The 25,268-nt window shown below is 46.7% G+C and overlaps 2 protein-coding genes across 2 annotated transcripts in view; both read left to right on the top strand.

Moving 5' to 3' along the window:
• The window catches only part of LOC121002300 (ATP-dependent translocase ABCB1-like), a 116,341-nt gene extending 97,250 nt beyond the window's left edge, over nt 1-19,091 (top strand). The window contains exon 5 of the mRNA XM_040433697.1: nt 18,867-19,091. Coding sequence (XP_040289631.1) covers nt 18,867-19,064 — 198 coding nt within the window. The 3' untranslated portion in view covers nt 19,065-19,091. The remainder of the gene's footprint in view (nt 1-18,866) is intronic.
• LOC121002299 (ATP-dependent translocase ABCB1-like) overlaps nt 1-25,268 on the top strand; it is a 1,351,406-nt gene that overhangs the window by 564,532 nt on the left and 761,606 nt on the right. The window lies entirely within an intron of this gene.

The following is a 25,268-nucleotide window of genomic DNA, read 5'->3' on the forward strand; positions in this document are numbered from 1 at the left end:
TATATATATATATAGTTATTTGATAAATGCCCACTGTCAGTCCCTTCGGGATCCATGCCTCATTCATCTTAATAAAGGTGAGCTAATCTAGACTTTTTTGACCTAGGCGACTTCTCTTCTCAGTGACAATACCTCCTGCTGCACTGAAGGTCCTTTCTGACAGGACACTTGAAGCAGGGCAGGCCAGAAGTTCTATCGCAAATTGGGATAGCTCAGGCCACAGGTCAAGCCTGCACACCCAGTAGTCAAGGGGTTCATCGCTCCTCAGAGTGTCTATCTGCAGTTAAGGCGAGGTAGTCTGCTACCTGTCGGTCGAGTCGTTCTCTGAGGGTGGACCCCGAAGGGCTGTGGCGATGCGTAGGACTTAAAAATCTCCGCATGTCCTCCATCAACAAAACGTCTGTAAAGCGTCCTGTCCTTGCCGGCGTGGTCGTGGTAGGAGGAGGATTGCTTTCACCTCTTCCCCTGTTAGATTCCCGTTGTGCTGTGACATCACCCTTATACGCTGTGTAAAGCATACTTTTTAATTTGTTTTGGAACTGCTGCATCCTTTCCGACTTCCGGTAATTCGGTAACATTTCAGGCACTTTCTGCTTATACCGGGGGTCTAGTAGCGTGGCCACCCAGTACAGGTCGTTCTCCTTCAGCCTTTTTATACGAGGGTCCCTTAACAGGCATGACAGCATGAAAGACCCCATTTGCACGAGGTTGGATGCCGAGCTACTCATCATGTCCCGTTCCTCGTCCTCACTGATCTCACTGAAGGTCTGTTCTTCCCCCCAGCCACGTACAACACCACGGGTACCAGATAGGTGACAACGAGCACCCTGGGATGCCTGCTGTGGTTGGTCTTCCTCCTCCTCAAAGCCACATTCCTCCTCTGACTCCTCTTCCTCAGACTCCTCTTCCAGCGTTGCCGCAGGTCCAGCAAGCGATGCTGATAAGGCTGTTTCTGGTGGTGATGGTGACCACAACTCTTCCTCTTTCTCTTCACGCTCCTTTACGGCCTGATCCAGCACTCTTCGCAGAGCACGCTCCAGGAAGAAAACAAATGGGATGATGTCGCTGATGGTGCCTTCGGTGCAACTGACTAGGTTTGTCACCTCCTCAAAAGGACGCATGAGCCTACAGGCATTGCGCATGAGCGTCCAGTAACGTGGCAAAAAATACCCAGCTCCGCAGAGGCTGTCCTAGCACCCCGGTCATACAAATACTCGTTGATGGCTTTTTCTTGTTGGAGCAGGCGGTCGAACATTAGGAGTGTTGAATTCCAACGTGCCGGGCTGTCGCAAATCAAGCGCCTCACTGGCATGTTTCACCGCTGAATATCTGAAAAGTGCGCCATGGCCGTGTAGGAACACCTTAAATGGCCACACACCTTCCTGGCCTGCTTGAGGACATCCTGTAAGCCTGGGTACTTCTGCACAAAGCGTTGTACGATCAGATTCAACACATGTGCCATGCACGGCACATGTGTCAACTTGCCCAAATTCAATGCCGCCAACAAATTGCTTTCGTTGTCACACACCACTTTGCCGATCTCCAGTTGGTGCGGAGTCAGCCACTGATCCACCTGTGCGTTCAGGGTGGACAGGAGTGCTGGTCCGGTGTGACTCTCTGCTTTCAGGCAAGTCAACCCCAAGACGGCATGACCCTGTCGTATCCGGGATGTGGAATAGCCCCTGGGGAGCTGAGGGGCTGCAGTTGATGTGGAGCAAGACGCAGTAGCAGAAGAGGACTCAGCCGAGGAGGTTAGCGAAGAGGATGGCGTAGGAGGAGTAGAGGAGGTGGCAGCAGGCCTGCCTGCAAGTCGTGGCGGTGTCACCAACTCCTCTGCAGAGCCACGCATTCCATGCTTGGCAGCCGTCAGCAGGTTTACCCAATGCGCAGTGTACGTGATATACCTGCCCTGACCGGGCTTTGCAGACCAGGCATCAGTGGTCAGATGGACCCTTGAGCCAACACTGTGTGCCAGACATGCCATGACTTCCCTTTTCCACAATAGAGTACAGGTTGGGGATTGCCTTTTGTTAAAAGAAATTTCGGCCGGGTACCTTCCACTGCGGGGTTCCAATAGCTTAGAATTTTTTGAAGGCCTCAGACTCCACCAGTTTGTATGGTAAAAGCTGGCGGGCTAAGAGTTCCGACAAGCCAGCTGTCAGATGCCGGGCAAGGGGGTGACTCTGTGACATTGGCTTCTTACACTCAAACATTTCTTTGACAGACACCTGACTGTGGGCAGATGAGCAAGAACTGCTGAAGGCGAGAGGCGGAGTGGCGGATGGTTGAGAGGGGGCAAGGAGGACAGCAATGGTTGACGTGGCTGAAGATGCTGGACCAGGAGGAGGATGGCGGCTTTGAGTTTGTGTGCTGCTTGTACTCATGTGTTGATCCCATAGGCGTTTGTGATTTGAGATCATGTGCCTTCGCAAAGCAGTTGTACCTAGGTGGGTGTTGGACTTCCCACGACTCAGTTTCTTTTGGCACAGGTTGCATATGGCATCGCTGTTGTCAGAGGCAGACACACAAAAAAAATGCCACACTGCTGAGCTTTGCAATGACGGCATTCTGGCGGTGGGAACAGCATGCGTTGATTGGCGTGCTGTCTGGCTGACCCCGGGTGCCGATGCATGCTGTCTGACTGTGCCACTAGCTCCTTGCGACGACCTCCCCCTGCTTCCAACTCGTCTCCTCCTCCTCTCTGTCTCCCCATCTGAACTATCCCCCTGTTCTTCTTCTCTTCGAGCGGGCACCCACGTGACATCCACGGACACATCGTCATCATCAACCGATTCACTTGTATCTGACAACTCAGCAAAGGAAGCAGCAGTGGGTACAACATCATCATCATCACACTCTACGTCCATGTGTGTAATGCTGCCTGACTGAGACATATCCCTGTTATCTACTTCCTCTGGCAATAATGGTTGCGCATCACTCATTTCTTCCAACTGATGTGTAAATAACTCCTCTGACAGATCAAGTGAAGCAGCTGTGGTGCTAGTGTTGTTGGTGGCGGCAGGCGGGCGAGTGGTAACTTGAGAGGTGCCCGAAGCTGAGCTGGAGGAGGATGGTGCGTCAAGTTTCCTAGCGGAAGCTGTAGAAGATTGGGTGTCCTGTGTTAGCCAGTCAACTATGTCCTCAGAACTTTTCGAGTTCAGGGTACGTGGCCTCTGAACACCGGGCATTATTCTAGGGCCAAAGGGAATAACAGCACCACTACCACAACGGCACCTGCGGGGTGGCCTGCCTCTGCCTGTCATTTTTGTTAGATTAGTTGTACTATGCGTGCAAGCTACTGTGACACCAGTTATGAGTGGTGCCCCTGTGCACTGGCAGTAGTTGGCACAGTACACACTGTAGGCCTAACACACACGCTTGCAGGCAACTAACTGCAATTATATTACAGTCAAAAAAGTGTTTGTTTTTTTAAAAATGCAAGCTACTGTGACACCAGATATGAGTGGTGGAACTGGGCAAGTGGGCACAGTATATGCTGTGAGCCTGATACACACGCTGGCAGGCAACTGCAGTTAGATTACAGAGAAAAAAAAAAAAAAAGCAGACTGATGTACTAGCCCTAAAAAGGGCTTTTTGGGGTGCTGTCCTTACAGCAGATCAGATGAGTCTTTCAGGACTGGAGTGGACACTGAACACTGGCCTAGCTATCGATTTCCCTATTAAATCAGCAGCAGCTGCACTGTCCCTCCTCTCACTAAGACTGCAGCTTCCGAATTAATCTAAAATGGATGCTGTCCAGGAGGTGGGAGGGTCTGGGAGGGAGGGTATGCTGCTGATTGGCTGGAATGTGTCTGCTGACTGTGAGGTACAGGGTCAAAGTTTGCTCAATGATGACGTATAGGGGGCGGACCGAACATCGCATATGTTCGCCCATCGCGGCGAACGCGAACAAGCGGTGTTCACCGGGAACTGTTCGCCGGCGAATAGTTTGGGACATCTCTAATCACCAGGTGTTATCCAAAACGAATCCACTTGTATCACAGATGTAAAGACATAATGGAGCGGTGTATACAGATATATTATAGAGCTGCATATGCAAATATATAGTCTAATATTCGAGATGTACTGAATCATAATTGTGATCGATGTATAAATATATGAATGTACAGTTAGTCCATTGTATAGTAGTTTATTATTTTTTATTTATTTTTAACCCCTCCAGCTCAAGTTAGAATATACTAAGAACTGTGTACATAACTGCCCCCTGCTGCCTGGCAGAACCCAATCTCTTACAGAGGGCTGTGATCCGCACAATTAACCCCTCAGGTGCCGCATTACAATATATTCTAACATATTCTAAATTAACCCCTCAGGTGCCGCATTACATGGTATATTCTAACATGCGCTGTCTGTGGCCGGCCGGCGCTCCTCCTACTGGTAAGTGACAGGTCTGTGCGATGCGCCGCACAGACCTGTCACTTACCAGTAGGAGGAGCGACGGCCGGCCACAGACAGCGCATTTAAGTATAAGCTAAGTAACCATGGCAGCCAGGACTGCAGTAGCGTCCTGGCTGCCATGGTAACCGATCGGAGCCCCATCAATTAAATTGGGACTCCAATCGGAAATGCCGCTCCGCTGCCACCAATGATGGGGGGGAGGGGGGTTGTTAGCCTGTGGCCACTGCCACCGATGCTTTTAATACTGGGGAGGGAGGGAGGGAGGGGGGCCGCACTGGCCACCAATGCTTTTAATGCTGGGGAGAGAGGGGGGTCTTGCCCCTGCTGCCTGGCAGCACCCGATCAGGGGGCTGAGATCCGCACAATTAACCCCTCAGGTGCGGCACCTGAGGGGTTAATTGTGCGGATCACAGCCCCCTGTAAGAGATCGGGTGCTGCCAGGCAGTAGGGGGCAGTTATGTACACAGTTCTTAGTATATTCTAACTTGAAGCGTCCCCATCACTATGGCAATGCCTCTGTGTTAGAATATACTGTCGGATCTGAGTTTTCACGATCTAACTCAAATCCGATGGTATATTCTAACATAGATGCGTTCCCATGGTGATAGGGACGCTTCAAGTTAAAATATACCATCGGATTGGAGAAAACTCCAATCCGATGGTATATTAATAGGGACTCCTGACTTTACATTGAAACTCAATGGGGGACGGATCCGTTTACAATTGCACCAATATTATGTCAATGTAAACGGATCCGTCCCCATTGACTTAACACCATATACAGTAATATATATTTGTACTGTATGTATTTTTTTTATTTAATTAGGCGATTAGGCTATCTTTCTATGCTTATTTTTTTATTTTATTTTTTAATTTTTATTCATTAGGAGTATGTTATCTCACAGTGCTATTTGTTAAATAAACTTAGATGCAAGACCAGCAGAAGGTGTGCACACCAAAAAGTTTTACTTTTAGATTGATAAATTGATAGATAGCTTAATAATATCATACTAGGTTTGGATTGCACTAGTATGATATTAATAAGCGCTATAGCTGGGTTATATTACTGCCTGTGTAATTTTAACATATTCTTATATGTACTGAACATATTTTTTACAGGACAGGGGTACAGGACAGTACAGTCGGGTGCAGTGGGGTACAGGACCATTTTTTTTTTTTTATGATTTAATGTTGAGGTGCCATCGCCCTGCTCCTGTATAGTGTCAGGATGACTACTGGCTGTATCAAGAGCCGGATAGCGATATTAACTTTAACTCAACACCGCCATCTACTGGCATTGGTGTTTATTGATAGACTGGAGGAGATAAAATCGCGTTTAGTTAGTAACGAATTGCGAAATAAGGGAGCTGTAGCGATGACACATCTGTACCAGTTGCCCCCCCAAAAAACTGATTGAGGCAGGGATGTGATATACCTATAATATAATTTCTATATAGGGCATTTGTATTGTGCAGCAGTTGTGTGCGGTTCTGTGAGATACCGCAGCTTTACAGAGGGACAAACGCTATTGGAACAACTAATTGCAACTGGTGTGATATACCTGTTGTCCCCCCAAAAAATTATTACGGGGTTTGATATACCTGCTTCCAGCAAATAATCATTAAGGGATTTAATAGACCTGCTTTCACAAATACTGCTCTTCTATAGGGACTTTGTCAAAGGGTCATTTTGAAAATGACAGGCAGATGAAGAGGCAGGCCATTCAGCAGGAGTGGTAGGGGTCGGGTAGGTGCTCCAGGCCGGAGCATGAGTGGGAAGTTGGAGAAGGTACATGCGATTACATCAATGGACGCACCAGAGTTGCTGGAGTTGTTCACTCAGCCTTTCGCTTCTGCACCATCTTCATCCTTTGTATCAGCACCCTCCTCACTCTCTGCTGTGTGCACCCAAAGACACCACCACCATAGCATCTCCACTTGAGTCAGAGGAATTATTTTTCCATCCATTCCCAGACCATACCGATGCACAGCCATTCTTGGCATCGGATCAGGAAGAGGAAGTAGCAACGGCCGCCACCCAGCGGTCTGACGACAGTACCCAGATCAGCCCAAGAAGGGTGGTCCCCACTGTTGCTGCCTACTCCAAGATCTCTAATGTCAGTGGGGGTGAAGGTGACGATGATGACATATCAATGGACGTCATGTGGGTGCTGTTACGGCGGACAGGATATAAGATACACAGATAACTAAACAAATAATATTTCTAGGCGAGAAGCTGGGGATAAGGTCACCTCCTAGCAAATCCCTAACAGCTCTCCCTATTCTGCTTTGCCCACATTCAGACGCTGAAGGTGGGAATAATGTGTCCTCGTGCCTGGGCTGAGAATACCCTAGAATCCCTGAGATGGTGAAAGGGGAAAAAGGGGCAGCCTGCTCCCTCAGAACCAGGAGGGGACAGACGACACCCAAACAGCCAAACAGCCTAGACAGCAAACCAAAAAAAAATCAGAAACCAACTTATCTTATCTGAGCAGGAAAAGCCAATCCTTCACTCCTTGCTTCCACAGCCTGACAGAAGCTATAACCCACACGGAACACTGGGAGGGGAGTAATTTAAACCAACGACCCCACCCAGTGCACCTGAAGGGAGGCGGATCTAGCACGACTCCAAAACAAAACAAATGACTAGACACGTGCTGCTAATCTGGCAGACCTCCGTACATAGTCTGAACAGGGCATGACAGTACCCCCCCCCTTCTACGGGTGACACCCCGGACCAACCTTATCCGGGTGGGATCTGTGAAAAGCCCTCACCAGTCGGCTGGCACTGACATCCAGCGCCGGAACCCACATCCTCTCCTCAGGGCCGTATCCCCTCCAGTGTACCAGGTACTGAAGGGAACCCCGAAGAACTCTAGAGTCAAGAACCCTGGAGATCTCAAACTCTCTAAATTTCCATCGACCAGAACAGGAGGAGGGGGCAATGGCGATGGTTCCACCGGTTTCACATATTTTTTCAGTGAAGAACTGTGGAACACATCATGGATCCTCCAAGTCTGCGGAAGATCCAGCCAAAACGCTACTGGATTGATCACCGCAGATATTTTGTACGGACCAATAAATCTTGGACCCAGTTTCCAAGATGGCACTCTCAGTTTAATATTTTTAGTGGACAACCACACCAGATCACCAGTCACACGTCTCTTGTCAGCCATTCGCTTATACCTCTCACCCATCCTCTCCAAATTCACTTGGATCCTCCACCAGATAGAAGAAAAGGCAGAAGAAAATCTCTCCTCCTCTTGCATCCCAGAGGAACTAGTCCCAGAAAAGGTACCAAACTGAGGATGAAAACCGTATGCGCCAAAAAATGGCAACTTACCCGTGGACTCCTGCCTACGGTTAGTCAAAGCAAACTCTGCTAGGGACAAGAATGAGGACCAGTCCTCCTGATTCTCAGCCACAAAGCACCTCAAGTAGGTCTCCAGGTTTTGATTAGTACGCTCTGTCTGTCCATTTGACTGCGGATGAAAGCCGAAGAGAACGAAAGTTGAATGCCAAGCCGAGAGCAGAACGCCCTCCAAAACCTGGAGACAAACTGCGTGCCCCTATCAGAAACCACATCCGAAGGAATACCATGCAATTTCACGATATTATCAACAAAAATCTGCGCAAGAGTCTTGGCATTAGGAAGACTAGTTAACGATATAAAGTGAGCCATTTTACTAAAACGGTCAACTACCACCAAAATTACTGTTTTCCCGGAGGAACTCGGCAGATCCGTAATAAAGTCCATAGACAAGTGCGTCCAAGGACGAGACTGAATCGACAAAGGAAGAAGTGAACCAGCCGGTCGAGTATGAGCAACCTTTGACCGTGCACAGGTTTCACAAGCTGCCACGTAATCCTCAATGCTCTTACGTAACCCGGGCCACCAGAATCTCCGGGACACAAGGTCACAGGTGGACTTACCACCAGGATGTCCAGCAAGGACAGTATCGTGATGTTCCTTGAATACCTTGTATCGCAGTCCTTCAGGAACAAACAACCTCCCTGGGGGACAAGAACCAGGAGCCCCCTCCTGGGCTCCCAACACCTCCATCTCCAATTCGGGGTACAGAGCGGAGACCACCACCCCATCAGCCAAAATCGGAGCAGGATCCTCTGAATCACATCCCCCAGGAAAACTGCGAGACAACGCATCTGCCTTGATGTTTTTAACCCCCGGGCGAAAAGTAACCACAAAATTGAACCTGGTAAAAAAACTGTGACCATCTGGCCTGTCTAGGGTTCAGACGCTTGGCAGATTGCAGGTAAGCCAAATTCTTATGATCCGTATATACTGTAACAGGGTGAGACGCCCCCTCCAACCAGTGACGCCATTCCTCAAAGGCCAACTTGATGGCCAGCAACTCTCTACAGTGGCGGAAATAATTATTTGACCCCTCACTGATTTTGTAAGTTTGTCCAATGACAAAGAAATGAAAAGTCTCAGAACAGTATCATTTCAATGGTAGGTTTATTGTAACAGTGGCAGATAGCACATCAAAAGGAAAATCGAAAAAATAACTTTAAATAAAAGATAGCAACTGATTTGCATTTCATTGAGTGAAATAAGTATTTGAACCCCTACCAACCATTAAGAGTTCTGGCTCCCACAGAGTGGTTAGACACTTCTACTCAATTAGTCACCCTCATTAAGGACACCTGTCTTAACTAGTCACCTGTATAAAAGACACCTGTCCACAGAATCAATCAATCAAGCAGACTCCAAACTCTCCAACATGGGAAAGACCAAAGAGCTGTCCAAGGATGTCAGAGACAAAATTGTATACCTGCACAAGGCTGGAATGGGCTACAAAACCATTAGCAAGAAGCTGGGAGAGAAGGTGACAACTGTTGGTGCGATTGTTCGAAAATGGAAGGAGCACAAAATGACCATCAATCGACCTCGCTCTGGGGCTCCACGCAAGATCTCACCTCGTGGGGTGTCAATGGTTCTGAGAAAGGTGAAAAAGCATCCTAGAACTACACGGGAGGAGTTAGTTAATGACCTCAAATTAGCAGGGACCACAGTCACCAAGAAAACCATTGGAAACACATTACACCGCAATGGATTAAAATCCTGCAGGGCTCGCAAGGTCCCCCTGCTCAGGAAGGCACATGTGCAGGCCCGTCTGAAGTTTGCCAATGAACACCTGAATGATTCAGAGAGTGACTGGGAGAAGGTGCTGTGGTCTGATGAGACCAAAATAGAGCTCTTTGGCATTAACTCAACTCGCTGTGTTTGGAGGAAGAAAAATGCTGCCTATGACCCCCAAAACACCGTCCCCACCGTCAAGCATGGGGGTGGAAACATTTTGCTTTGGGGGTGTTTTTCTGCTAAGGGCACAGGACAACTTATTCGCATAAACGGGAAAATGGACGGAGCCATGTATCGTGAAATCCTGAGCGACAACCTCCTTCCCTCTGCCAGGAAACTGAAAATGGGTCGTGGATGGGTGTTCCAGCACGACAATGACCCAAAACATACAGCAAAGGCAACAAAGGAGTGGCTCAAGAAGAAGCACATTAAGGTCATGGAGTGGCCTAGTCAGTCTCCGGACCTTAATCCAATCGAAAACCTATGGAGGGAGCTCAAGCTCAGAGTTGCACAGAGACAGCCTCGAAACCTTAGGGATTTAGAGATGATCTGCAAAGAGGAGTGGACCGACATTCCTCCTAAAATGTGCGCAAACTTGGTCATCAATTACAAGAAACGTTTGACCTCTGTGCTTGCAAACAAGGGTTTTTCCACCAAGTATTAAGTCTTTTTTTGTTAGAGGGTTCAAATACTTATTTCACTCAATGAAATGCAAATCAGTTGCTATCTTTTATTTAAAGTTATTTTTTCGATTTTCCTTTTGATGTGCTATCTGCCACTGTTACAATAAACCTACCATTGAAATGATACTGTTCTGAGACTTTTCATTTCTTTGTCATTGGACAAACTTACAAAATCAGTGAGGGGTCAAATAATTATTTCCGCCACTGTATCTCCCACATCATAATTCTTTTCGGCGACCGAGAGCTTCTTGGAAAAAAAAGCACACGGGACCCACTTGCCAGGAGATGAACCCTGCGACAGCACCGCTCCAACCCCCACTTCTGATGCATCAACCTCCACCACAAATGGTTGAGACACATCGGGCTGCACCAGAATGGGAGCAGACGCAAAACACTCCTTAATAGTCGGAAAAAAAAACTGCAATGCCTCATCCGACCAGACAGAGACGTCGGCGCCCTTCTTAGTCATATCAGTCAGAGGTCTTACAATGGTAAAATAGTTTAAAAATTTTTTTTTATAATAATTAGTAAACCCAAAAAACCGCATCAAAGCTTTCTGATTCTCTGATCGGTCCCATTCCAGAACCGCCCGGACATTTTAGGGGTCCATACGAAAACCAGAGTCAGAAAGCAGATATCCCAAAAACAGAAGCTCCCACACAGAAAACACACATTTCTCCAATTTGGCATATAATTTATTCTCCCGAAAGATCGTCAAAACCTGTCTCACATGATCCTGATGGGTCTTCAGATCAGGAGAATAAATTAAAATGTCATCCTATTAAAACTACCACGAACCTCCCCACCAAATGATGAAAAATGTCATTGACGAATCGCTGAAATACTGCTGGCGCGTTCGTCAACCCAAAAGGCATAACCAGATTCTCAAAATGACCCTCGTGCGTATTGAAGGCCGTTTTCCACTCATCCCCTTCCTTGATTCTGATCAGATTGTAGGCCCCTCTAAAATCCAACTTGGAGAACACCTTGGCACCAACAATCTGATCAAAAAGGTCGGAGATCAAAGGAAGGGGATACGGATCCCGGACCGTAATACGGTTCAATTCCTGGAAATCCAAACAAGGTCTCAGCGATCCTTCCTTTTTCTTTACAAAGAATAAACCTACTGCCACCATAGACTTAGATGGCCTAATATGACCTTTTGCCAAACTCTCGGCGATATACTTCCGCATGACCTCTCTTTCGGGTTGAGAAAGATTGTAAAGCCGAGACTTTGGCAACTTGGCCCCTGGGATGAGATTAACTGGACAATCATAGTCACGATGAGGGGGCAATTCCTGAGCCCCACTCTCCGAAAAGACATCCGCAAAATCTGAGAGCTACTGAGGTAGAGCTGTAGTGGACACACCAGAGATAGATGTGCCAAGACAATTATCCGAACAAAATTCACTCCAACCAATGATTTGTCTTGCTTGCCAATCTATAATTGGGTTATGTTTTGTCAACCACGGTAACCCTAAGACTATAGGAGTGGGCAAATCCTTCATGAGAAAAACAAGACATGATCTCAACATGTGAATCACCCACCCTTAACTGAAGACCATGAGCAATAGGAGTGAAACTCCTTTGAGAAGGAGGGGAAGAATCAATTGCAAAAACCGGAATCTCTCTGTCTAAAGTGCAAGTACTTAGACCCAGATTTTGAAGAAAAAGAAAGTCAATAAGGTTTACCCCAGCACCACAGTCAATGAATACTTCAACAAAAAATTTTCTTGAGTCTAGCGCCACCATAGCTGGAAGGAGAAAACTAGTATTACAGGGAGCTTGCATACATGCTTGCTCCACCACTCCATTCACGCTACCAAGAGTCAGGACGTTTTTTTTTTTTCTCTTTCTTATCATCATGCGGTTTAACAAAAGGTAAAGCAAAAACAAAATTACCACTTTTCCCACAGTAGTAGCATAGTTTATGCAGTTTCCTAAAGGCTCTACTACCAGAACGGAAAGATACCTGACCCAGCTGCATGGGTTCCTCCCCTACCCCAGAGTTACCTGTAACATCACCCTGGGAATCAGTAGAAACGAAACCACTCACAGAAGGGATCCCTTGTGCAGAGGGAGCCTTACACCTCTCTCTAATACGTCTATCTAACCGTACTGCCAAAGACATAGCATTCTCCAAAGAATCTGGGTACTCATGAAAAGCAAGGGCATCTTTCAATCTCTCAGATAACCCCTGACAAAACTGACTACGTAACGCGGGGTCATTCCACTCTGACTCTGTAGCCCATCTCCTAAACTCAACGCAGTAAACCTCTGCAGTATGTTCACCCTGTAATAAATTACGCAATTTAGATTCCGCCATCGAGACCCGATCTGGGTCATCGTAAATTAATCCCAGGGCTTTGAAAAATTCTTCCACCGACCGGAGGGCCAGAGAACCGGGCGACAGAAAAGACCCAGGAGTGCGCGTCCCCTTTGAGCAGAGAAATGATTATACCAACCCTCTGACTTTCATCACCTGACGAAGATGGACGCAGCCGAAAATACAATTTGCATGACTCTTTAAAGCGGATGAAGTAATCCGCACCCCCTGCAAATCTCTCAGGAAGAGCGACTTTAGGCTCCCACAAATTTGACCTGCACCTGATGCCAGAGCATTCTGACACCGTGTGACCGAACTACGCAGATCCGCAACCTCTAGAGATAATCCCTGCATGCGGTCAACTAGCGCATCAATTGACGCCATCACAAAACGGCTGAGTAATGGCAGTCAAAGTATGGCGGGTTATAATGTCACGGCGGACAGGATATAAGATACACAGATAACTAAACAAACAATATTTCTAGGCGAGAAGCTGGGGATAAGGTCACCTCCTAGCAAATCCCTAACAGCTCTCCCTAGTCTGCTTTGCCCACATTCAGACCCTGAAGGTGGGAATAATGTGTCCTCGTGCCTGGGCTGAGAATACCCTAGAATCCCTGAGATGGTGAAAGGGGGAAAAAGGGGCAGCCTGCTCCCTCAGAACCAGGAGGGGACAGACGACACCCAAACAGGCTAGAGAGCAAACCAAAGAAATCAGAAACCAACTTATCTTATCTGAGCAGGAAAAGCCAATACTTCACTCCTTGCTTCCACAGCCTGACAGAAGCTATAACCCACACGGAACACTGGGAGGGGAGTAATTTAAACCAACGACCCCACCCAGTGCACCTGAAGGGAGGCGGATCTAGCATGACTCCAAAACAAAACAAATGACTAGACACGTTCTGCTAATCTGGCAGACCTCCATATATAGTCTGAGCAGGGCATGACAGGTGCCCAACAGAGAGGAAGAGGAGGGGAGTTCAGAGGGAGAGACAGAGCAACAGATAGGGAGGAGAAGGAGGAGAAGCAGGCAAAACTTGCAGTGCTCAGGAGGCAAAAAGCAAAATGCTAATGTATCTGGAGCGAGCCATCCACCATGCACGGTCACATCAGGCGCTCCTAGGACACCGGAACATGGCTCCGCATGGTGTGGGCTTTTTTTAACGTGCCAGCTGCTGACAATAGTGTTGCTATCTGCAGCCAGTGCTGTCAACACATAAGTTGCGGTAAGCCCAACACTCACCTAGGGACGACCGTCTTAAGAATGCACCTGGCCTCCCATCACTGAGAACAGTGGGAGCAACACCGTCAGAACCCACAAAGCCACACTCCCTGCGCTCCATGTCCTGCCTCTTCTCCTTCTCCTCTCTCCTCCCATTTGTCCTCCACTCCACCTTACACCGTGCCGTCATCGCGTTCTTCTGGCAAAAGGCAGGCTTCCGTGGCCCAAATGTTCTAACATAAAAAGTTGATGACGCTGGATAACCCTCTTGCCCAACGACTGACCGCCGGCTTGTCAGCCTTTAGAAAATTTGTGCCCATTGGCACACCGCAATGGAAGGTCCCCGGAAGGAAATAATTCTCCCAGGAGGGTATCCCAGAGCTATATGGCTATGTTCAGCGGCAAGTGAATGTATCTCTGGAACACAGTGTCGGTCCCAAGATACATCCGACCACAGACACATGGTCTAGAAAACACGGGCAGGGAAGGTACATAACTTTTACTGCCCACTGGGTGAACCTTCTGACGGCTGTCAAGCATGCAACCTGTGGTACCCGTGTGGATTTGGTGTTACTGCCACAGATTGCATGCAGGCCTGCCTCTTCTTCTCCTCCTCCTACTCCATCTTCCGTCTCCTCCTCAGCTGACTCCTCCTTTTCCACTGCTACTGCCTCTTACGCTGCACCCCCTCAGCTCCCCAGAACCTATTCGACGTGCCAGGTGAGATGTTGCCATGCTGTGCTGCGGCTGTTGTGACTGGAAGCCAAGAGCCACACTGGTCCTGCACTCCTTTCAGCTCTTCGGTCACAGGCCGATCAGTGGCTAACCCTGCTCAATTTGACAGTCATGCAGCGATTTGTTGCCAAATACCCCGGGGCAGGCCAGGAAAATCTCTGCCCATTTTAGAAGATCTTACACGGCCATGGCTGTCCTTGCTGACGTTCAGCGGCGACGCCACCTGTCCGTCAGACGTCTGATTTGTGACTACCGGACACGCTGGAACTCCACCTTGTATATACTTGATAGGCTGCTCCAGCAGAAATGTGCCGTTAACTACTACCTGTACGAACTCTGCGGAAGGACAGGTTCTGCTGGGCTTGTTTTTTTTTCACCGCGCCAGTGGCTGCTCATGCGCGACGCATTGTGTCGTGTCATTGATCAAGTCATCGAGGAGCAGGAGCAGGAAGATGAAAAAGTCGCAACGCTGAATGAATTCCCAGGAGGGATACTCCATCTGAGACAAGTCAGCAGGAGTCTGAAGAGGAGTCAGATGAGGATGGTGCCTGGGGGGAGGAGGAGGAGGAGGAGGAGAAAGAAGAGCAGGCTTTAAACTTTTCTGGGATCCCTGGTGTTGTTCGTTGATGGGGGGAGGAGACTGAGGACGACATTCTCCTGGGCGATGAGCAGGAGCCAGAGCGCTCCACTGCTTACAATTTAGTGCAAATGGGGGCTTTCATGCTACAGTGTTTGAAGAGGGACCCCCACATAAAAAGCATAAAGGGCAAGGACCAGTACTGGGTGGCAACGTACTTAGACTCCTGGTACAAACAATAAATGGCGGACATGTTACCAGCATCACAGAGGTCTGTCAGAATGCAGCATTTCCAGGCCTTGCTTTGAGAGATGCTGCATTCTGCTGTTGCATGCGCTGGCAGAGCAATTTCCACCCACAGAAAAACAATTGCGGGTTCCAATCCTACAGCGCATGCAAGAGGGTGGTTTGAAGATGTGTTGGTCACTTCGGATATGAGATCATTCTTGCAGCCAACCCATCGACAGCCGCCCTCCGGATCCAGCCGCAGGGAACGCCTAGACCGACAGGTGTCCAACTACATCGGGTTAACAGCCGATGTTGATGCTCTGTGGGGTGCAGGCTTAACCTGTGGCCAGAGCTGGCACAATTTGCCATGGAATTCTTGGCTTGCCCCTCGTCGAGTGTCCTGTCCGAAAGGATGTTCAGCGCAGCAGGGGGAATCGTGACCGATAGGCGCACTTGCCTAGCTCACGACAGTGTGGACTACCTCACATTTCTAAAAATGAATGAGGTATGGATCTCAGAGAAATTCAACACCTGTGACGACCACGTTTAATTGAATTTCACTTATTACCATTGGTTTTTTTTCAAGAGGGGGGATTTTGTTAGCCATGTTTTTAATCCAATTTTATATTTCTAGTTCTTTTAAGCATATGTATTTGAAATGTATTTGTACTGGCCTGCAGTAAAATTGATATCCAATGACCGTCTAATATAACTCCAGCCACATAATCCCTTGATATTTTCTGTACGGTGAATGCATAAGTTTTGCAGCCTGTAATGTAACTGGCCAACAGTAAAATTGTTATACGCTGACCGCCTAATGTACCTCCAGCCACATAATGACTTGATCTTTTCTGTACGGTGAATGCATAATTTTTGGGGCCTGTAATCTAACTGGCCAACAGTAAAATTGCTATATGGTGACCGCCTAATGTATCTCCAGCCACATAATCACTTGATGTTTTCTGTCCAGTGAATTCCTAATGTTTGGGGCCTGTACTCCACTGGCCTGCAGTAAAATTGATATCCCATGACCGTCTAATATACCTCCAGCCACATAATCACTTGATCTTTTCTGTATGGTGAATGCATAATTTTTGTGGCCTATAATGTAACTGGCCAACAGTAAAATTATTATACGGTGATCGCCTAATGTACGTACTGTAACTCCAGCCACATTATCAATTGTTCTTTTCTGTCCGGTAAATGGATATTTTTGGGGGCTTGTAGTCCACTAGCCTGCAGTAAAATTTATATTTATTGACTGTCTAATATACCTCCAGCCACATAATCACTTGTTCTTTTCTGTACAGTGAATGAATAAGTGGACTGTAGTCCACTGGCCTGCAGTAAAATTGATATCCAATGACCGTCTAATATATCTCCAGCCACATAATGACAATCTTTTTTGTACGTTAAATGCATAATTTTTGGGGCATGTAATGTAACTGGCCAACAGTAAAATTGTTATACAGTGACCGCCTAATGTACCTCCAGCCACATAATAACTTGGTCTTTTCTGTACAGTGAATGCATAATTTTTGGTGCCTATAATCTAACTGGCCAACAGTAATATTGTTATACGTTGACCGCCTAATGTAACTCCAGCCACATAATCCCTTGATGTTTTCTGTACGGTGAATGCCTTGTGTTTGGAGCCTGTACTCCACTGGCCTGCAGTAAAATTGATATCCCATGACCGTCTAATATATCTCCAGCCACATAATCACTTTATCTTTTCTGTACAGTGAATAAATAATTTTTGGGGCCTGTAGTCCACTGGCCTGCATTAAAATTGATATCCATTGACTGTCTAATATACCTCCAGCCACATAATCACTTGATCTTTTCTGTACAGTGAAAGCCTAATCGTTGGGGCCTCGGAGGAATTCAACACCTGTGACGACCACATGTTATCGAATTTCACCTATTATCATTTGGGGTTTATTCAAGAGGGGGGATTTCGTTAGCCATGTTTTTAATCCAATTTAAATTTTTTATTCTTTTAAACATATGTATTTGACATGTATTTGTAATGGCCTACAGTAAAATTAATATCCAATGACTGTCTAATATACCTCCAGCCACATAATCACTTGATGTTTTATGTACGGTGAATGCATAATTTTTGGGGCCTGTAATCTAACTGGCCAACAGTAAAATTATTATACGGTGACCCCCTAATGTACATCCAGCCACATTATCAACTGTTCTTTTCTGTACAGTGAATGAAAAATTTTTGGGGCCTGTAGTCCACTGGCCTGCAATAAAATTGATATCCAATGACCGTCTAATGCCTATTGTTTGGGTCCTGTACTCCCGTGGCGTAAAATAAAAAATTTCTACGCTCCAGCACGGCACATTTTTGAGAGTTTCACTTTAAGACGCATAAAAATCTCCCCCGATTGAAATACATATTTTTTGTGGGAATTTTTGCCATTGATCCCCCTCTGGTATGTCACTGTCCATGTTGTGGGACGATTTGTGCACTTCTAGTATTTGGTGGCTGTAAATATGACCTGAAGGTTTTTCAGGTTCGTCTGCCATTAAGTGAATGGGGCCCCCGCGAACTTGCGGTTCGCAAACATTTGATCGCGTTCGCGAGTCGTTCCGACCGATGTTCATCCATCACTAGTTATAAACTGTTGTATGGGCACACCACAGAGCTCAGAAGGATAGGTACTCAATATGGTTTTAGAGGGCAGATTTTTCTGGATTGTTTTTTCGATTTATTGATGGGTGTAGTGAGTGTTTTGACCTAACAGGAATTTAGAAACATTTGCTGTGAAAATGTAAAATTTTATTTTTTTCCAATAAAATTTTATTTTAGCCCCAGATTTTTCATTTTCACCAGATGTAACAGGAGAAAAAGCACCCACAATTTGTTACACATTTTCTCCAGAATGGAAACACCCCATATGTGGCCATAAAGTGCTGTGTGGGCACATCACAGTTCAGAAGGTTAGGAGCGCCATATAACTTTTGAAGGGCAGATTTTGCTAGAGCGGTTTTAGTGCAACCTGTCACATTTGAAGAGACCCTAAGATACACATACAGTGGAAAAAAACAAAAACTTACCTCATTTTGGAAACTACACCCCTTGCAAAATTTATTGAGGGATATAGTGAGTGCATTGAACCCACAGGCATTTTATAGAATTTAGAAACACCTGGCTGGGAAATTTAAAATTGCTTTTTTTCAAATAAAATGCTGCTTTAGCCCAGAACTTTAATTTCCACAATTGGTAACAGGAGAAAAAGGACCCCACAATGTATTACCCATTTCTTCCTGAATACTGCAAAATCCCATATGTGGTCGTAAACTGCTGTTTGAGCACACTGCAGGGTTCAGAAGAACAAGAGCAGCAAGTACATTTGAGGCCTAGATTGGTGATTTATACAGCACTGGCTGACAACTGCAGAGGCTCTGAGGTTAAATAAAAAAAGAATACCCTAAGAAGTGACCCCTTTTTTAGAATCCATGCCCCTCGCAGAATTTACCAAGGGGTCTAGTGAGCATTTTTACCCAACAGGTGTATTGCAAAAATTAATTCACAGTTTTTATATTTTACAGATTGTGCAGCAAGCTCTGGATAGTGCCAGGCAAGGACGGACATGCATAGTGATTGCTCATCGATTAAGCACCATACAGAATGCTGACAATATCGCAGTGATTAAGAACGGGAAAGTGGTGGAATACGGCACTCATAACCAGCTATTGGCTAACCAAGCTGATTACTATGCTCTTGTGAACACACAAGACTCAAACTAGGCCTCATACACATGCAAAGTCTTACAGTACTCCAGTACAGAACTTTTAAGTACTCCATGTGGCGCTGTGAGGTTGTGTATTCTACTTGTAACTTGCAATCACTGTACGGGAGAATAAAGAAATACAATATGTGAGAAATAAAAACCTCTTTGTGCCTTTGTATTATAAATAAGAGGAATAGATTAGGCCCATAGATTTCTTTCAGTGCTGTATAATAAATCCACACAACTTGAGTCTGTATGTTTTTTTTGTGTAAGGCCTCATGCACACGGCCATTGTGTGGCCGTTCCGTGCATTGGGGACCGCAATTTGTGGTCCCTAATGCAGGGGCAACATCCGTGCGGTGGCCGGGACGCATCGAGAACCATTCATCTTAAATGGGTCCATGATCCGTCCGCACTGCAAAAAAAATAGAACATGTTTTATTTTTTTTCCGGTGCGGAGGCACGGACAGAAATACCCCAGAAGCACTCCTGTAGGTATAGGATCAAAAGAAAAAGGTTTGGTACCGTGCTAGCCAGTAGTGCAAAATAGGACAGTCACTCAGGGGCGAGGATAAGGTCTGACCGTCACTCCATAAAGGAGAAAAAGACAAGTTTCCCTGTTGCCAAACATTTTGATGATCCTGGCCATAGCATTACAGACCTCCAAGTATTAATATTAGGCTACTTTCACACTACCGTTTCTATTTTCCTGTATTGAGATCCGTCATAGGGTATCAATACCGGAACAAAATGCTTCTGTTTGGTCCCCATTCATTTTCAATGGGGTCAAAACGTAACTGAACAGAATGGAATGCTCCAAAATGCATTCCGTTCCGTTTGGTTGCGTTCTTTCCATCATGGGATGCAGAGCAAAACAGATCCGTCATGACCTACAATGCAAGTCAGTGGGGATGGATCCTTTTTCTCAGACACAATCTGACACAATAGAAAACCGATGCGTCCCCCATTGACTTTTAATGGAGTTCATGACCGATCTATCTAGCCTTTGTTAAAGATAATACAACCGGATCCGTTCATAACGGATGCAGATGGTTGTATTATCAGTAACGGAAGCGTTTTTGCTGAAATGCTGGTGCGAAAGTAGCCCTAAAGGGTCATTTCTAATCCCAAACAGATAGACGAGTTTGGGAATACAAATTTATGACTGTCTTTGATACACTTAAAGGGGTTTTACCATCTTGCTAATTCATCCTCACCTGCAGCCAGCTCTGCTGTTCACTTCCTGGTTTCCTACTTCTAAGGCTGGGCGTGCTTAGGCAGTTTGAGTAAAGGCCTGCCACGCCTCTTTATGACATCACACTGAGAACTCAGTCCTTGTATACTATACACATGAGTATAGTATGAGTATAGTATGAGTCATCAGTCTGGCAGCCTGCAGTGTCTGTGAAGCCCATCCCATCATCGCTCAGAGAGCAATGGTAGGTGAGCTCAGTGTACAGTAACATGTTGCTGTCCTGCATTCTAATACAGTTTTACACACAAAATCTTATGGTACTTTCACACTAGCATTTTTGTTTTCCGGTACTGAGTTCCGCTCAATACTGGAAAAAAAAGATCAGTTTTATCCTAATGTATTCTGAATGGAGAGCATTCCGTTCAGGATGCATCAGTTCAGTCCTTATTACGTTTTTGGACGTAAAAAATACCGCAGCATGCAGCAGTTTCCCTGCAGCCAAAAATACTGAACACTTGCTGGAATGCCAGATCCAGCATTAATTTACATTGAAGTGTATTAGTGCCGGCATTAAGTGTTCTGGCAAAACGGATTCGGCTTTTCGGTCTGCGCATGCGCAGACCTTTAATACTGCAAAATAAATTAATAGCGGATCTGTCTTTCCGGATGACACCGGAGAGACGGATCCGGTATATCAATGCATTTGTCAGACGGATCAGCATCAGTTTGCGTCCGGATTGCCGGATCTGGCAGGCAGTTCCGTCGCCGGAACTGCCTGCCGGAATCCTCTGCCGCAAGTGTGAAAGTACCCTAAGTCTGATCTTTTACAAACCCATTCTGTGCAGCAAAAACAATATTACAGTATACATTAGCCCCAAAGCATGTTAGCTAGTAGACTTATAATCTGTGCTTTTGACTCCCATAAAACATGACCAACCCCCACCCACTGTGTACTACAGTTGTGTGTAAACCTTAGACCATGTATCTGTATAGATGCATATATAGCTCAGCTACATCTGTCTTCACCAGTCCCCTAACATCACTTTCGCTGACTGGCTTCCTATAAAGCTCTGCTACATCTTTATTCCACTTCCCCACTAGCACTTTGTCTGAACAGCTTTATATACAGCTCTGCTTCATCTGTCTGTTTCTCTCTCCCACCAGCACTGAGGCTGAACCACCGCATATACAGCTCTGCTATATCTGTCTATCTCTCTCCTGCACCAGCACTGTGGGGGAACTGCCTCATATAAAGCTCTGCTACACCTGTCTTCCCTGAACCCCTCTATATACAACTCTGCTACATCTATCTTCCCTGAACTGCTCTATATACAGCTCTGCTACATCTGACTTCCACTCCACAATACCAGCACTGTGTTTGAATCACTTCATATACTGCTCTGCTACATCTGTCTTCCACTACCCCACTAGCACTGTGTCTGAACCGCCTCATATACAGCTCTGCTTCATATGTCTGTTTCTCTCTCCCACCAGCACTGAGGCTGCACCGCCGCATATACAGTCAGGTCCATAAATATTGGGACATCGACACAATTCCAAATTTTTTTGCTCTATACACCACCACAATAGATTTGAAATAAAAACAAATAAGATGTGCTTTAACTGCAGACTGTCAGCTTTAATTTGAGGGTATTTACATCCAAATAAGATGAACGGTGTAGGAATTACAACAGTTTGCATATGTGTCTCCCACTTGTTAAGTGACCAAAAGTAATGGGACAATTGGCTTCTCAGCTGTTCCATGGCCAGGTGAGTGTTATTCCCTCATTATCCCAATTACAATGAGCAGAAAAAAAGGTCCAGAGTTCATTTCAAGTGTGCTATTTGCATTTGGAATCTGTTGCTGTCAACTCTCAAGATGAGATCCAAAGAGCTGTCACTATCAGTGAAGCAAGCCATCATTAGGCTGAAAAAAACAAAAAAAAAAAACATCAGTGAGATAGCGAAAACATTAGGCGTGGCCAAAACAACTGTTTGGAACATCTTAAAAAGAAGGAACGCACTGGTGAGCTCAGCAACACCAAAAGACCCGGAAGACTACGGAAAACAACTGTGGTGGATGACCGAAGAATTCTTTCCCTGGTGAAGAAAACACCCTTCACAACAGTTGGCCAGATCAAGAACACTCTCCAGGAGGTAGGTGTATGTGTGTCAAAGGCAACAATTAAGAGAAGACTTTACCAGAGTGAATACAGAGGGTTCACCACAAGATGTAAACCACTGGTGAGCCTCAAAAACAGGAAGGCCAGATTAGAGTTTGCCAAACAACATCTAAAAAAGCCTTCACAGTTCTGGAACAACATTCTATGGACAGCTGAGACGAAGATCAACTTGTACCAGAGTGATGGGAAGAGAAGAGTATGGAGAAGGAAAGGAACTGCTCATGATCCTAAGCATACCACCAGGGGCGTAGCTAGAAATGACTGGGCCCCATAGCAAAAAATTTTTATGGGCCCCCCCCTCCCGGATCTCCCACCCCCACATTACCTCTCAGACCTCGCCGCCACATCCGCAGCTCCTCATGCACTTGCGACGGTTACGCGTAGGACTGAGCATAGACAGTTGGTCACTGGCAACGCATTTGTGCCAGTGTAGGAAATGTATGAATCTAAATGTCTGTGTATTAAAGTAGGACTAGTCAGAACTGCCCCCCAGACTGCGGGACCACTCCAGGGGTCAAGTCCTGGGAAAAAAAGTGTCCACTGCCACCCCGATCCACTGCCACCCCGACCCCCCCAAAAAAAAATATATATATATATATATATTTTGCTGAAAATTCAGTGCAACATAAACAAAAACTGGAATTTGCGCTATATGTCTGTTCAGACATAATTCGTCTCTTTCATATTATATGCTTCCCTTATATATAATTTACTTACAGTTCTGAAGACTCAGGGGTGCTGGCAGGCTTGGCCTCAGGGGTGCTGGCTGGCATGGCCTCAGGGGTGCTGGGTGGCTTGGCAGAAGGAGTGTGGGAGACTGTGAGGCCTTTTTTCTACAAGCTGCTCCGGAAAAAAAATATTTTCCATTACACCTCAGGTCAGACCACCAATTAGACCCTCAATGTTAATCAGACCTCAGATCACACCTCAGCTCAGACCCCAATATGAATGACCCCCAATCAGACCTAAGATAAGAGCTCCATGCCTATCGTCCACCAGCAAGGCAGCTGGCACTGGGATCTCCATGTTATTGGTCAGTTAATACATCAGGGACCCCCTGGCATGGGGCCTGGGCATAGCTAAGTGCAAACTGGGTGATCCATAGGCAGGACCGGGTGGCTGCCCTCATCCACCAGCCCGTCCCTAGGAAATCTCTCATCAGATGTGAGAGCAGCAGCGATCGATCAGCCAGGATTAATGTGCACAGTGGGAGGCCCCCCCTTAGGCAATTGACAAACTGCCCCCCCTCTCATTCTTAGGCAAGTGACAAACTCAGATCTGCTACATCTACAATGAGCAACTACAACAAATGTAATGCCAAACTGCAGTTCCTCTATGTGATGCCTTGGATAGCTTCCACGGGACTCACAGGCTGTGTGGGTCCAGTGGAAGCTATCCAAGGCATCACAAGTAACTGCAGTTTGGCATTACATTTTCTGTAGTTGCTCATTGTAGATGTAGCAGAGCTGAGTTTGTCACTTGCCTAAGAATGAGGGGGGGGGGGGCAGTTTGTCAATTGCCTAAGGGGGGGCCTCCCACTGTGCACATTAATCCTGGCTGATTGATCGCTGCTGCTCTCACATCTGATGGGAACTGTTAGGAGGCACTGGGGTGACTTTGTAATTGCTCCCTATATAATTGAGTTTGTCTGCTAATAGATCAGGGCACCCAGAGAGAAATCATATTACGCATACCAGCTGCTGAAGAATAAGGGGCCACACAAAGGGGCCCATCCAAGCTGAATGACAGATGTAAGGTCATTTACCTGAAGGGCCCCTTACATATGGCAGCACCTTGATAATTCTGACCCATTGTGTAGCAAACTGACAAGGCTTTAATGAAGTGACATTAGTGCTCCGGGGTAGACATACCATAGCTGCAACTGGTGCAGCTGCATAGGGGCCCTGCAGGCATTAGGGCCACAGGCCAGCTCAAAAGTAGCATATGTTCCCTACTGTCTAACTTCCCCTATGCTTTCCGGGGACGTGGGGGCCCAGAAGCCTCCTGACAACTAACAGACACCAGTAATAGAAGTGGCACATTGTAGATGGGGCCCCAGATACAGATTTTGCACTGGGGCCACGGAGCTTCTGGTTACAACTTATCCCAGTATGACCACTGTAACTGCCTGGCTGCACCCAGCTTTCCAAATCCCCTGAATGGCAAACCTGGAGAATTAGACCGTAGGCGGATCAGGGGGGCCCGGACTCACTCAGGGACAGTCAGTGAGTCACTCACTTGTCTCGCAAGTTTGCAGCAGCGCGCGCTGCACACAGCAGCTTCCTCTTCCGACCGCAACTGAAGGCTGAAGCCGCTCCCCCTCCTCACTTCGCCTGGCCCTGCCCTGCACAGTGCGCGTCAAGCAGGGCTCGGCTCTCAGCCTCAGCTCCGCCCCCTGTCCTGTGAATCTGATTTCAGGCAGTTATCAGCTGCGCCTGCGGGCCGCGTTCTCCTGGATTGAGGCGGGGGCCCCGTGGGCCCCCCTGACTTAGGGGCCCGGTCGCAATTGCGACCGCTGCAACCCCTATAGCTACGTCACTGTTGTTAATTAAAAAAAAAAAAATAACTGAATGCGGTCGGACGGGCCCCCAGTGGCGTAGGGCCCCATAGCCACTGCTATGGTTGCTATGGCGATCCCTACGCCACTGCATACAGTACCACCTCATCAGTGAAGCATGGTGGTGGTAGTGTCATGCCATGGGCATGTATGGCTGCCAATGGAACTGGTTCTCTTGTATTTATTGATGATGTGACTGCTGACAAAAGCAGCAGGATGAATTCTGAAGTGTTTTGTGTAATATTATCTGCTCATATTCAGCCAAATGCTTCAGAACTCATTGGA

Source organism: Bufo bufo, chromosome 5, assembly GCF_905171765.1.
Source record: "Bufo bufo chromosome 5, aBufBuf1.1, whole genome shotgun sequence".
NCBI lineage: Eukaryota > Metazoa > Chordata > Amphibia > Anura > Bufonidae > Bufo > Bufo bufo.